The 15,640-nt window shown below is 48.0% G+C and overlaps 1 protein-coding gene across 2 annotated transcripts in view; it reads left to right on the top strand.

Moving 5' to 3' along the window:
- Nucleotides 1–15,640, top strand: part of FBLN5 (fibulin 5) — a 97,008-nt gene that overhangs the window by 54,703 nt on the left and 26,665 nt on the right. For both annotated transcript variants that reach the window (XM_055418396.2, XM_055418395.2), the window contains exons 5-7: nt 6,096–6,218; nt 10,207–10,323; nt 14,336–14,455. In XM_055418396.2, the coding sequence (XP_055274371.1) occupies nt 6,096–6,218; nt 10,207–10,323; nt 14,336–14,455 (360 nt within the window). The remainder of the gene's footprint in view (nt 1–6,095; nt 6,219–10,206; nt 10,324–14,335; nt 14,456–15,640) is intronic.

A 15,640-nucleotide genomic window follows, 5' to 3' on the forward strand; every position in this document is an offset into this window, starting at 1 on the left:
TGGCTTATGTATGCATATTATTTGTATTCAAACATGTTTATGCATGGGCTTCCCTGGTGGCTCAGACAGTAAAGAATCTGCCTGCAATATAGGAGACACAGGTTTGATCCCTGGGTCGGGAAGATCCCCTGGAGGAGGAACATGGCAACCCACTCCAGTATTCTTGCCTGGAGAACCCCATGGACAGAGAAGCCTGGTGGGACTACAGTCCATGGAGTCACAAAGAGTCGGACACAACTGAGCATCTAAGCACACACACGTTTATGCATATTAATGAAGTATGTTGTCCGTTTTGCCTGCCTGTAGAGATTTTTATATAATAAACTGTGAGTTAACCCTAAGATTATACTTGGACCCATTAGTTTTATAGGCAATGGGAAAGTGGGTTGTATGCTGAGAACTGACTCACTCCCAGGGAAGGACGTATAAAGCATAAAGCAACAGCATGATAGTCAGGATGCCCTATGAGAACTCCATCTGACAAGGGGTGGGGGACCTGTCTATTGCTACTTGCTTCTATCACAGACTCCGGCTCCAAGGGCTAAAGCTTCCGGCAGCTTTGTAGACTGTGGCCTTTTCCCATGCTGTCCCTTGAGTCAGCCTGGAAGATTCTAATTTTATATTTTTTATTGAAGTATAGTTGATTTACAATGTTGTGCCAATCTCTGCTGTACAGCCAAGTGACTCAGCTGTGTACATATAGACATTCTTTATTAATGTTCCTTTCTGTTATGGTTTATCACGGGATATTGAGCCTAGTTTCCTGTGCTGCAGAGTAGAACCTTGTTGTTCATCCATTCTATATATAATAGTTTACATCTGCTAACCCCAACCCCCCACTCCATCCTTCCCCCGTTTCCCATACCCCTTGGCAACCACCAGTCTGTTCCCTATGTCCTTGATTTTCTTTCTGTTTCACAGATAAGATCATTTGCGTCTTTCTTTAGATTCCACTCGTAAGTGATATCATATGGTATTTGTCTTTCTCTTTTTGAACTTTCAGTTCAGTTCAGTTCAGTCGCTCAGTCGTGTCCATTGCTTAGTATTAAATATGAGAATCTCTGGGTCCATCCATGTTGCTGCAAATGGCATTATTTCATTCTTCTTATGGCCAGGCAGTATTCCCTTGTATATATGTATCACATCTTCTTCATCCATTCATCTATCAGTGGACATTTACCTTGTTTCCATGTCTTGGCTGCTGTGAATAGTGCTGCTATGAACTAGGGGTGCAGGATCTTTTCAAATTATAGTTTTGTCCAGGTATACGCTCAGGAGTGAGATTGCTCGATTATATGGTAATCCTATTTTTAGTTTTCTGAGGAACTTCGCACTGTTTTCCATAATGGCTTCACCAACTTAAAAGTCCCACCAGCAGTGTAGGTGGGCCCCTTTTTCTCCACACCCTCTCCAGCCTTTATTTGTAGGCTTTTTAATGATGGCCATTCTGATTGGTATGAGGTGGTACCTCATTGCAGTTTTACTTTTCATTTCTCTAATAATTGTGATGTTGAGCATCTCTTCATGTGCCTAATGGCCACTTGTATGTTCTGTTCAGAGAAATGTTTATTAAGGTCTCAGCCTGGAAGATTCTGTTCCTTTTGTTGTCCTGGTTTGTTGGGCAGATGTATTCTGATGTCTTGAGGCCAGTTTCTCCATCTGGTGCCCCTGTGAGGTCTTGCTGCCTTAGTGCCCCTAGCTGGGGACATGGGACACAGCTATGGATACGCCCTTCCTGAATGAGTATGTCTGACACGTGGGCCGCTGTACCAAGGCCGGGAGCTCACTTCTGCCTCCTGGAAGCAGGTCAAGGAGGGAGGTTGACTGCTGTGAGAGCTTTTCTAAGTGAGCAGTTATTGTTTGAGATTGCTGTACTTTTAAAATCATTTTTATATGCATTTATTTTGGGGCTTCCTAGGTGTTACTAGTGGTAAAGAAACTGTCTGCAAATGCAGGAGGCGTAAGTGACATGGGTTCAGATCCTGGGTCGGGAAGATGCCCTGGAGGACATCATGCAACCAACTCCAGTGTCCTTGCGTTTAGAACCCCATGGACAGAGGAGCCTGGCAGGGGGACTATGGACCATAGCGTCGCAAAGAGTCAGACATGATTGAAGTGACTTAACACGCATGCACGTGTATTTATTTATTTCATTATTTATTGGGTGCCAGGTCTTAGTTGCAACATGCAGGATCTTCGGTCTTTGCTGAGGCATAAGATTTTCTTTTTAGTTGCCGCGTGTGAGATCTTTTAGTCGTGGCATGTGGATTCTTAGCTGCAGCATGCAGGATCTAGTTTCCTGGCAAGGGATCGAACCAGAGCCCCCTATATTGGGAGTGCAGAGTCTTAGCCACTGGACCACCAGGGAAGTCCCGAGAATGTTGTAATTGAAGGCCACCCTGGGGAGGTCTGCAGGAAAGGGCGACAGCTCAGAGCTGCACCGGGCCACAGGGCTGTGCTGCTCAACACAGAGAATGATTTCTTCCTGGGCAGGTGCAGTGCTGGACTGTGATCTGGTTCTGGAGGTGTCAGGGAGCTCTGTCCTCCAGTTACCGGGGTGCTGTTCACCTGGGCAGCGGGTAGATGTCGTCCCAGAGGAGGAGAGATGAGCCACAGCTGCTGTGCTGGAGTCCTCGAAGGGCCCAGGCAGCTGCCCAGGACTACAGCCCCTGGAGAGACACTGTGGTAGTCACATGGTTGGAGGGACTGTGCTCCCCACTGGCTCTCTCAGCAGCCTGGAGATTTGGGAGGACACACACACACACACACACAAAAGTCACAGTAGAACAGAAAGAATTAATGCATGAGTGAGGGCATGAGTGATTGGATGAACCCAGCATCCTCTTCTCTTAAGGGACATTTCCTAAACATTACACAGAAAGGGAAAGGATTAACCAGCACGATTTGCACCTGAGGATAATGGCGCTTACTTAGGTTGCCCTAACTTGTACTTTTCCACTGGTGCAGAAAAGGCCCCTTTGCCAAAGAATGTCCTTGGGAGTGGTTCGACGTATTTTTTTCCCTTCTGTTATTTAAGTCAAAGGTATTTAATGTAAGCAATTCAGCTGTGAGCTGGGATGTGTGATGAGTCTTTTCACCTCATGCGGAACCCAAGGCGTGAACGTTCTGAGTTTCAGCCCCTCAGGTGTGCAAGCTGATGGGGGTTTTCGGTGGGGGTGGTTGTTTTTAAAGTCCACACACTTGTCAGCAAGTTGGCTGAAAAAACTTGTCTGGGGACTCAAAGGCCTTAATGTGTGTTGCCCATGTGTTCATTCATTCATTCATTAAACATTTACTATGGACCCGAGCTGGGGACTTGCCAGGTGGCTTAAGTGGTAAAGAACCCGCCTGCCAATGCAGGAGACGCAAGCAGGAGACATGGGTTTCATCCTGTGGGAAGATCCCCTAGAGGAGGAAGATCCCCTGGACGGAAGATCCCTTGAAGGGAAGATCCCTTGGAGGAGGAAATGGCAACCCACTCCAGTATTCTTGCCTGGAAAACCAACAGACAAGAGGAGCCTGGTGGGCTACAGTCCATGGGGTCACAAAGAATCAGACACGATTTAACACATGCATGGACCCAAGTTAAACCAGGTATATTTTGAGGGTATAAAGATGGGACATATTTCCCCCAGAGACTCCCAGACTTACTGAGTTCTCAGAACATATTTAGATTGACCATCCGTTCAACGTCAATCAATTGGCAATGAATTCAACCCATTCAGGTCATCTGGTCAGTCAATTCAAGTAGTTTTTTGAACGTCCATCAACAGATGCAGTATAACTGAGTTAATTCTTTAACTGAGTAAAAATGGTGGATTAAAAAAATAATAAACCTTAGAGATTTTGTTTCTGGATGGTTTGAATAGTTTGCAGGTGTCTACAATTGAGGCCTCCCACGCTCTTCTGAGCCCAGTCTGGACCTTTCCCAGTTTGGTGGCTCTCTGTCAGCTACTGGGGGCACATCATCTCCATGCAAGTTACACAAGCACAGAGCCCTGGGAACTTGCTGTCACCAGGGCTCTCTGACTACTCTGCTGCTCCTTCACCCTCCATTCCCCTCGAAGCAGGATAAAGAGCACACATTCCTAAGGCAGAGTTGTTCCCAGGGTACAATTGTCATCCATCACTTCCCGCCGGAAAAATGTAAATATGTGCTGGCCGATAGTGGCGTTATTTATTATCCTAGGCTTCGATACGGATTTGAGCAGGAGCGGCTGCCGGCCAAGCATTATTTGCCGGTTCCCCTGGGAGGCTCTGCTGGGTGGTCAGAGCTGGGGCTGGAGGCGATGCCCAGGGCAAAGGCAGGAACTCTTGCAGCTGAGAACGGCCCTGGGTCTTTGCCATCAAGGCTGTACATCATTGGGGTGCAGCAGAGGTGGCTGCCACCCTGGAAGTAGGTTCTTGGAGGTTGTCCATGTTGAGGGAAAGGCTGGAGCCTTTTTTTCCATGTGATGTCCAGACTTTTGGTCACTTTGGGGGTGGGGTGGGAACTGACCAGCGTCCTTGGTGTTGACTGATGAGGCACACGGTGGTAGATTGTGGTGGGTGGTGTCCTTGGACCCAGGAGACCATCACTTACCTGGCTGAATGTTTGTTTCACTGAATCAGTTGTGCTTGCTTCCTGAGTGCACCCTGTGCTACCTCTGGAGCTAACACTTTGGAATCCTCGGGGCCCCCCAGTGCTGCACCCCCTACCCTGTCTGCCATCTACAATGTCAAGAGGCAGACAGTTTTCCAGGTGGAGCAGGAAAAGGCAGCAAAAGCTCAACCCTCTCTCCTCTGCTTGACCTGCCAGGGCCAGGCAGCCTGAGCCCTGTCATTCCTCCGCAGAGGGGGCTGGGAGGCAGGGAGGCCTGGACTCCGCTCTGGCCTCGATGCTATAGCATGTTCAGCACCATTTTCCCATCTGTAAAATGGGAATCACGAGCCCACTGCGTGCGGCGACTGTGAGAGGAAAATGAGGAATCAGGCACGCTGCTCCGTCTCAGTGAAGTGCAGCTTTTAATGCTGCTGGGTTGGCCAAAATGTTTGTTTGGGTTTTTTGGAAGCTCTTGTGGCAAAACCCTGACAAACTTTTTGTCAACTTGATGTTTCTGATGGTGGGATGGTCCATTCTGGAGGGGTAGGGTGTAGATGAGCAAACCCTGATGAGAGGGCAGAAGGCAGGAGCCCCGCTAAGGACGCAGGCAGTAAGGGTGGGCGTGAAGAGGAGAGGCAGGGCCAGGCCAGATGAATTAAGGGCGCTGGGTGAATCCCTGTGGTGCTTTGTCAAAGTGAGGGCGTGGTATCAGGACTCCCTAAGGTGCAGCGTGGGGAGAAAATAAGGTAGGATTCGTTTCAGCTGAAGCAGTTTTGAGTACTGTGTACAGTGCATGAGAAACGTGGCCATAATACAGCTTGGTCTCTGCGCTTTGACGGTCCCAGTGAAGGAGAAGGGACTGACTTGGACACAAGTACCTGCCCAGCAGCAGACAGATGGGCATGTGTAACAACAGCGTGGGGAAAGCCAATCTGAAGGCAGCAGAAGGTGAGCTCCAGAGCTCTGGAGTGGAGGAGGGAAGGCTGAAGGGCTCCGAGAAGCTTCCTGAAGAAGCAGGGGCCCTAAATTAAAAGATTTGCATGTGTGGATGCAGTCAAGTGACTTGCAAGCTTCCACTAGCGAGGGATGTTTCTCTTCCTTCCATTAGTGTTCTCAGAGGTCTTCATCATGGCTCTGTGCACCCAGAAGGTACACAACAGACCTGTTTCTATGTGAATGGATAAGCCTAATACAAAATACATTTCTAAAGCATGTAATGGTTGTTATCCAGGTGAACTTGCTTTCAGAGAATGTTGGACAGGATGACAGAACAGTGCTTAAGGATGTGTGTTTTCTTTTTGGCCATTTCCCTTGTAGATTTCCAGGGAGCAGATTAGCTCTGCCCGCTCCAGAAAAGCCAAGGTCTCCTAGTGGTACCTGTTAGGGAGGTGATGTAACCCAGGGACATAATCAACTGTCTCCCAGCCAGACAAGCAAGCAGTTAGCACCTCTGGTGCCTCCAGGGCTCTAAACAGATGTAGGTGACATTCTCTGGAATATGTCTGTGTTACAGATGTGGATGAGTGTGCAACGGATTCTCACCAGTGTAACCCTACCCAGATTTGCATCAACACCGAAGGAGGCTACACCTGTTCCTGCACAGATGGCTACTGGCTGCTCGAAGGCCAGTGCTTAGGTAATACAGAAACTCTTGAAAGTGAATGATTGCCTGGGGGTATTGTGAATTGTGGGCATGGCTGGGTGGCCTAACGGCAATGGGCTTTTCTTTGAGATTGGGGGTGGCAGAAGACTGTTGAGCTTACATGGAGCACCACCCTTTAAAATCACTTGTCACCATCACCACATCATGGCATGTCATCACCAGAGATTTTTTTCCCCCACTTTCTTATTTTTGGGCTTCTCTGATTGCTCAGTTGGTAAAGAATCTGCCTGCAATGCAGGAGACCTGGGTTTGATCCCTGGGTTGGGAAGATCCCCTAGAAAAGGGAAAGGCTACCCACTCCAGTATTCTGACCTGGAGAATTCTATGGACTGTATAGTCCATGGGGTCGCAAAGAGTTGGACATGACTGAGCCACTTTCACTTTCTCTTATTTTTATTATGACAATGATGGTGGTTTACTCACTAAGTTGTATCTCTTGCAACCCCAAAGTGGACTGTGGCCTTCTAGGTTCCTCTGTTCATGGGATTTCCCAGGCAAGAATATTGAAGTGGGTTTCCATTTCCTTCTCTAGGGGATCTTCCCAACCCACAGATCGAATCTGCATCTCCTGCATTGCAGGTAGATTCTTTACCACTGAACCACCAAAACATGTTTTTGTCCAGTCCCAAATGCAGACAAGCTTGCGGCAGCCTGGCTGCCTGCTATTGAAAAGTTGGGATCGATCCATCATGGCTGCAGCCGCTTACCCTGCTTTTCAGGCCCTGAGCCTTGCGGTCTTCCTCCCTTTCGCTACCCTGTTTATATAGAGTAATAAAGACTCTGCCAGGATAGGAAGGTACTTTTCAGGCCTCCGTCACTGCCTCTCCACCATCAGAATTTTTTAATGTAATTTTTAAAGGTTCATATTTGGTCTTACCTAGACCGTCTTTCTCCCTTTGGAAATTTATTACTTAGGCAGGAAGTGATAGAGGTGAGGGTTATTCTGTCCCTAATTAGAAATCCTACCGAAAGAAGGGAATGCTTGCTTTGTCACAGAAATTTCCCAGGTCTCAAATGTGAATCAGGGGATTCAGATCTAACATCATGTCCTTCCAATACCCACCATATCCCCCACCCCACGCCCACCCCTCTAGCTCTGGTCTTTTTAAAGAAGTCAGTCAGCACCTATTGAGAATTTTGTCCCTTGCAGTTGGCACCGGCTATATGATCCCTCTGTTTATTTTTACTGGAGGGCTATTTTCCTTTCTTCCCCTCTAGTCTTTGGTTTAGCCAAGTGAATGCATTCATAGCAATCTCTAGTTGTCATTTCAATTTCTCTTTCTAGGGTGTGATTTCTTTGCTGTTTCTTGGAAAAGCCCTTCTAGTTTAAAGTCTCAAGACACTGTTCTGTTGCCTGAAAGTCAGTCCTGGAGGTGCTAAGAAATAAATCCAAACATAAATAAATAAATAAATCATGGAAACAGACAAAAAGATTCTTTTTTTTTCCCATTTTCTCTTGATTGAGACTGAGTTGAGGCCTCCTCTAGAGCCCTGCCCAAAGGGGCCTGACAAGCCAGCCTGGACCTCACTTGGTTCTCCTTTCCAGGCACTGAAGAGCTGGCTGCACATGGGCATATGTGAATATGATGATTGCTTTGCATTTAACCAACCTCAGCTATTATGGAAAATCTGAGGCCACTAATGTGAACATAAGCAGATCAGTGTGAGTTATTTGTATGGGAACTCAATATGTAGCATTTCAGAGCTGGAAGGGATGTTATATATTATGTCATCTACCTTTTAGAGTTGGAAACTGAGACTCATAGAGCAAGAACATTTTGGACAGAGTGAGTTGGGTCTAAAATCTGTGTCCTGTTTTTCAGTCCAGTTTTTTCCACCACAAGGGGATGCTAGAGAAGACCAGGTGACCGGGACATGCAGGCCAGATTGCAGAGACCTTGGGGCCAGGAAACCCCTCCCCGTCTGAGTGGGGACAGTAACTGGGACATACCTCCCCCAGGAGGGTTTTTCTTATTCACAGAGCATGAAGCTTTAGGAAGGATGCTCCTGGAGGCCTAACCGGTGCTGCATGCACAGTCTGCTTGCAATTGACATCCAAAGTGAGGACCTTTCTCCAATATGGCTAAACTTGTTGTGTCTTCTGGCCAAACTCTTCTTTTGCTTTCAAGGTGCAAGTTCCATAGCCATCCACCACCCTTTCTGCATGACTTTGGAGGCATTGCCTTTGCAGAAAAAAAAGGGCCAGGGGATTGCCTTTCCTCCAAGCCACCCCTAAGGCAGAAGATGCCCTCTTCTCCCCCTGCTGCCTCTCTGGGCTTGGGGACGCACACGACTGCACCCACATAAGAGTCAGGACCAGCAACTGCACAAGTCAATGTGCTTTCCACGTGGGAGCTGCATGCCACTCAGTGGGCAGTGGGGTGAGCCGGGTTAAAAGTAGCTGACGCTCAGAAATAAAACAGAATGACAAGGGCAGGGCACAGCTTCTGAGGGGGGCTGAACAATGAGTGATGTGGAGGTGGGGTCCCTTCTGGCAGTCCCTTCAGTCTTGTCCGACTCTTTGCGACCCCGTGGACTGCAGCTCACCAGGCTTTCCTGTCCTTCACTCTCTCCTGGAGTTTGCTAACACTTATGTCCATTGAGTTGGTGATGCCATCCAACTTTCATCCTCTGTCGCCCCCTTCTCTTCCTGCTCTCAATCTTTCCCAGCATCAGAGTCTTTTCCGATGAGTCAGCTCTTCTCATCCGCTTCAAAGTGCTGGAACTTCAGCATCAGTCCTTCCACTGAAGGACTACTGCTTTCTGGCAGCAGGTGGTAGAAGTCAGGCACAGAGAAAAGTTCTAAGCTGGTCTTCAAAACCCTGAATGGACCCTGGTTCCAAAGGAACTGGGATACCAGAGGGGGAACGTTTAGGAGGTGTTGAGGATGAAATAGGGACCCATTATAGCTATAAATCAGGGGAGAGCTGAGTCCCCACCTGGAGGCTTCATTCAAAACATCCTGTCTTGCAGGAGTGATTTCTCCAGCCCATCAGCCTAGGGTGTTGGGAAGTGCTTTCTCATAACCTCAGACTCCCCATTGACTGGTACAAGTCAGCCTGGCTCTGCTAAAAGGAACCATTCACCCACATAGCTGCTTGCTCAAGAAAGGCTGGTTGTAGTTTGAAAAAGGTGTCTTTATCCAGAGTTTTATGGCTGCTGTGCTACAAGGAGGAGATTCTAGGTAAACTCCGGCATCCTTGTGCTCCTGGGTTCACAGGTCTCCAGACTCCAGTGCCCCCCAGCTTGGCCTAGCCTGTACTCAGTCTTGTTCCTAACAGCCAGACATATGTCAGGTCTTAGTTGCATCATGCGGGGTCTTTCGTTGAAGCAGGCAGGCCTTCTGGTTGTGGCGAGTGGTGGCTTCTCTAGCTGTGGTGTGTGCATTGAATTGCCCCATGACGTTTGGGATCTTCGTTCCCTGATCAGGGGTTGAACTCATGTCCCTTGCATTAGCAGGTACATTCTTAACCACTGAATCACCAGGGAAGTCCCCATATTCATTATTAGTGGAGCTGGCATAGAGCCTACAGGAACCAGGCTATGGAATCCTCTTACACTTTAACTTGTCCCTTCCCAGGGCAGTGACATGTTTCTGTAGAATCTTAGAGTGACTGTCAGGGTTGGATCCGTCTTACTGTTAAGTCTTAGATTTGGATGAAATCCTAGAGGTCACTTTGACCAACGTTCCTCTCTAAGCAAAAAATTTTTTTCTGCAACTTTCAAGATAGGTTCAGGTGTTCACAAGAATGAGACAGGTCAGGGAGGATGGTGGGGAGACTGAGCCTGGAATCCAGAGGGTTGTCACCCTCCCTGAGGCTTAGTCGGTGCTGTCTTTGCGTTGGCTCCCCTTCGCTTCCCTTTGTGATCATGTTCCAGAAGAGATGGGCAGTAATGACGCTGGGGGTGGCATCGGTGATGGAGAAGAAATATCTTACCTTGCTTGCAATTCTCTTTCCAGACATTGATGAATGTCGTTATGGCTACTGCCAGCAGCTGTGCGCGAATGTTCCCGGATCTTATTCCTGTACATGCAACCCTGGTTTTACCCTCAACGAGGATGGAAGGTCTTGCCAAGGTATGTGATGTGAATGATAACTTGAACACAGTGTGAAACCCTAGATGCTGTCTTCTTCAGAGTCTGACAGCTTATGTCGGTGGGAAATGCTGTTGTTAAAGTGTATTTCCGCTCACTGCCTACTCATGCCATTGCTTACAGAAACCTGAGATCCTAACTGAGCTTATGTGAAACATGTCAGGATGTGCTCTGTGCATTTACTGAGATTAGAACCACATCATCCACCAGCTGGGAGCTTACGATTTCATGGATTTCCTTCTCTCTGTGTATCCGCTGTCCACAAGTAGCCTTGCCAACATTTTTGATCAGTCAGAAGCTTTCTCACATTTCCTCTTAGCCTGACTAAGTTCAATTCCCAAGGCCCAAAGAGGGATAAAGAGAGAGGGCTCCTGATTCCTGATGAATTGCGAGATATTAACAAACACTTTATGCATGGGTTTCACAGGCAACTTTTAAAAAATAATAATTGTATTTATTTATTTTACTTTTGGCTGTGCAGGGTCTTCATTGCTGCACGGCCTTTCTCTAGTTGCAGCAAGCAGGAGCTACTCTCTAGTTATGGTGCAGGGGCTTCTCATCGTGGTGGCTTCTCTTATTGCGGAGGGCGTGCTCTAGGGCTTGGGGGTTTTCGTAGTTGTGGCACACGGGCCGAGTTGCTTAGTGCCATGAGGGATCTTCCTGGATCAGGGATGGAACCCTTGTCTCCTGCATTGGCAGGCAGATTCTTTACCCCGGAGCCACCAGGGGAAGCCCCACAGGCAACTTCGATGCCTGTCATTATAGCTTTCCCTTGTCCATGCTCGGAGGGCCTGTTATTTAGCCAGGAGTCCAGTGGTGGTGGTGGTAACTTCCCTTACAGCCCGACATTCCCCGAGCTAACAGAATGAAACAAAGGCATTTTCTGACTTTCACATGATCGCGTCACATACTGATAAACAAGAAAAACAAGTTCCAGGCTTCTGGCAGTTTCAAGCTGAAGGTATCTTCTGCTCAGGAAGTGAATAGGGGACTTAAGACCCAAGGAATTAGTGCAAGTCCTGCCTGGCCCCTGGCTCCCCACCCCCAGCCCGCAGCCTGGGGCCTCCAGTCCCTGGCAGCTGCCCCATCCAGGGTGGAGACAGCGCCAGAGACTCAGAATGAGGTCTTTGTTTGGAGCCCGCCACCAGCTTTTGCAGGATCCATTTCCTTGTCACAGCACTCGAGGTCTGGCTGGCAGGCTTCTGGCCAGCTAGTTGGAGGATATTATGTCTCCATTAGTTTAATCGTATCTAAATCATTGAGTAAACAGGAAGGCATCAGCGTTAAAGAGCTGGATCCTGGATTCTTTGTCAGTCTCTCTTCCAAAGCTGGCTCTGCTGATTGTTCCAAGTCTCGACTGTGTTCCTCTCGCCAGGAGAGGTCATTTTCTTCTGAGAGCAGAGGCTGGCCTGGGAGGTTGAGGGTGCTGATTGGGCAGGGGAGCAGGCGCCTGGCTCCTTTGCTTCTGTGATAAGTGGCTTAGCGCAGATGCAGGCTTCTTCGTGCCAGGGCTGGAGGTTCGAGATGTCAGCCCTCCTAAGGCACAGCCATGCACAAAGAAACCCAAAGGCCCTTGTGTCCCGTGTCTCCTCTGACAAGGAGCAGTTAACATACCTGGCAGTTCTGGGTCCAGCAGTGTGATAAAGCAGCAGAAGCAGAACCCAGGCCTGGACGCAGGTACTCGGCCACTGGGATATTGCATCAGCAGGGCCCATGGCGACACAGGATGTGACAAACTCCAGCGAGCTTTTGTATTCCTAACACCTCAAGCAAGGTAGAGGGCTTTGCCCTCATCAAAGGATTGTCACATTTGTTCATTTCACTGAGCCCCAACAATAGCCTTGTGAGGTAGGCAGGGCAGATGAGGAAATCAGGAGTCAAAGAGGTTAAGCAACTTGGCCAGAGTCACGCCGCTAGGAGGTGGCAGAAAGGAGAGTAAAGTCCAAGAGTCCAGTCATCCTGTCCAGCAGGTTGCAAGTCTGCTCCCACAGGATTCAGAAGGACCCTTGGGTATGTGTGGAGGGCAGGGCTGGCCAGAGAGGGCCACCAGGGCCCTGGGGGCAGAAGTGCAAGTAGCTGGAAGCTTAAGAGGGCAGGTCTTGAGCTTGCTCTCCTTGCACAGCCAGCCTCTGGCTGGAAGCCGAGGACTCAAGCCCTCTTTGTCCTTGGTGCCGTCCTGCCTGGATAGCCTGGCATCACGATATTTTCCTGGCCTCCTGGGTGGACAGACTCTAGACTCCCTTTGCACCGGAGGAGACTGGCGTCTCCCTGGACTCTCCCTGCATGGCCATCTATTTTTTTTTGCCCCTCTAAAAGTTTCAAAGATGCCAGGAAGTAGAAGCTGTGTGGATATGGGCTTGCCCTCTTCTGTAAGAAAAACTTCTCGAGCTACTTCCCATTTAATTCTGAAAGCATTCAAATCTCTATTAAGAGTCTGAAGAGGTTTACCTGGACTTTGAAAGGGATAGAAATTTTCTCAGCTGGCACTTTGGTCATTGTCATATGGAGTATCGGGGAGAGGAGCTTAAAATGGGTCAGCCAGTGCCATTGTACCAAATGGCTCCCTCCTTGCCTCCCCTTCTCTGAGCTGCGCAGAATGGATCCTGTATATTGTGGAAAGACCCCTGATTCGTGTCCCATTTTCAACTGTGCCCTTGCTAGTTTGGGGACTTGGGCACATTTCTCAACTTCAAAACCAAGATAAACATCTTTGTTGATGTATAATTAACATAAGATGAACTGCACTGTTAAAGGCACATGATTTCATGCACTTTGATATACATATATCCCCATGAAACCATCACCAGCTCAAGACAGTGAATATCCCGTGCGTGTGTGCTAAGTCGCTTCAGTTGTGTCTGACTTTTTTGCAACCCTATGGACTGTAGCCTGTCAGGCCTCTCTGTCCATGGGCTTCTCCAGGGAAAAATACTGGAGTGGGTTGCCATGCCCTCCTCCAGGGGATCTTCCAGATCCTGGGATCAAACCCTCATCTCTTATGTCTCCTGCATTGGCAGGTGAGTTCTTTACCGTTAGTGCCACCTGGGAAGCCCAATGACTATCCCATCACTCCTTAAAGTTTCCTTGTGCCCTTTTGTGGTTCTCTCCTTAACCTACTGAACGTGTAACATGGGGTGATGGTCCTGAGCCCAGGCTGTAAGGATTTGGTGAGTACGAGATCCTTCTGTAATAATCAGTGGCATTATTTATGTCCATCTATCCTAGTCGGCTCAGGCTGCCATGATAAAATATTATACCATGGACCGTGGTGGCTTAGACAACATAAATTTGCTTTCTCCCAGTTGTGGAGGCTGAAAGTCCAAAGTGAAGTTACCAGCATGATTGGGTGCTTGGGTGCTTCTTGGCTTGCCCTCACACAGCAGAAAGAGCAAGAGTTCCAGGGCTTCTTTTCATAAGGGCCCCACCTTTATGAGTTCATTTAACCTTAGTTACCTCCCAAAGGCCCCGTCTCCAAATATCATCACATGTGGGGATGAGGGTTTCAACATATCAATTTTGGAGGGGACACAGTTCAGTCCACAGCGATAGTGAAGAGTTATTTTTTGTAAATTATCATGCTTATTTACCTCTTTGTCTGAAACGTCAAAGTCAGTGAGGGTGAGGTAAGAGCTAATTGGGGATGGGAAGGAGCAGATGTCGCCTAGAAATTCCTGTTGGCGAGCCTTGGAGAGTGGACTTCCTTGGAGGTGTAAACGTGTACATGTCAACACACGTATGTGATATGTGTGCACGCCATTTCCACCCCCTCCTAACTTGCAGCCCCCGAGGGGATGTATAGATGGAGCCCATGGTTCTTCAGTGAACACTCTGGGGTCTGAGCTGTCCATCTGACAGGTCTTAGATGGAGATCCTTGGTGTCTGTGGATCTGGTCTGCTGGTGGTAGTGGATTTTGTTGCTGGTGCATTCTTCTGCTGAGTTAATACAAACGTTCTCTTGTGGGAATGGTCAGTGATATGCTTTTGTTTTTCACAGACGTGAATGAGTGTGCAACTGAGAATCCGTGTGTACAAACCTGCGTCAACACCTATGGCTCTTTCATCTGCCGCTGCGACCCAGGATATGAACTTGAGGATGATGGTGTTCATTGCAGTGGTAATGAGCTTGGCTTTGGAGACTTCCACTTGTCCTAGGGACACTGGGACAGGGGTTTCTTCCCAGGTGTTTCCTCTTGTTTCCCAGGCAGATTTCCAGTTTGGGACGTTTTCCAGTGCAGCGGGGTTACAACCACACAAAATAGAGATGAGTCACTTCCCAAAGGTGCCATGCAACTGCACGTCCCTTGTTATTTGACCCTTAATGCAAAAATCACTGGAGCTAACTTTTAGGATCTGACATGGGGTTGAAGAGGAAGAGGAATTGCCTAATTTTGCACGCTGGTTTCAGTTATCTGTCTTCACCCAGCACTGAGTCAAGTCATGGGAATAGGGCAGACAGTACTAATAGAATAGTAGCAGGAATAAAGGCAAGTCTCACAGGGTAGGGTTGGGAGGGGGAGTGTTGAATGAATGAGATTATGTGTGTAAACTATTAAAATCTCTATCAGTTCAGTTCAGTCGCTCAGTCGTGTCCGACTCTTTGCGACCCCATGAATCACAGCACGCCAGGCCTCCCTGTCCATCACCAATTCCCGGAGTTCACTCAAACTCATGTCCATCGAGTTGGTGATGCCATCCAGCCATCTCATTCTCTGTCGTCCCCTTCTCCTCCCGCCCCCAATCCTTCCCAGCATCAGACTCTTTTCCAGTGAGTCAACTCGTCGCATGAGGTGGCCAAAGTATTGGAGTTTCAGCTTTAGCATCAGTCCTTCCAATGATCAGTGCCTAACTTCAGACCTGGCACACCATGAACATGCAGTAACTAGTTTTCAAATCAACGAATGATTGGATGTTGAATGAATAAAATCTTAATTTATTGTGAGAATACAGATGGCTCAGTTGACCTTTTGTAAATTCTTTCCAAGCCCAGGAAGCCATGACTCTTTGCTCATGCTAGCTTGTGGACTCTATTATAATTATCTTAGAAACTTGTAAACTCCAGGGAAACTCCTTGAGAATAGGAGTAGCTTCTTATTCCTGTCTTTTTCCTGTAGCATTCAGCAGAGGGCCATGTATAGTTCATTATTTGCTTCATTTTTCCTTCTCTTCTTTCTTTTCCTGTTTTTTTTGTAAATGTTGACTTAAACTCCATTTTATTCAGTTTTAGCATCATTAGCAATTATGAAGGAGCACAGTCCAAATTAATGATCCTTCACTGTATTTTTCAAAACAAGTGGGCCAT

Source organism: Moschus berezovskii, chromosome 21 (assembly GCF_049115385.1).
Source record: "Moschus berezovskii isolate FMDL1 chromosome 21, NW_MosBer_1.0, whole genome shotgun sequence".
In the NCBI taxonomy this organism is placed as follows: Eukaryota; Metazoa; Chordata; class Mammalia; order Artiodactyla; family Moschidae; genus Moschus; species Moschus berezovskii.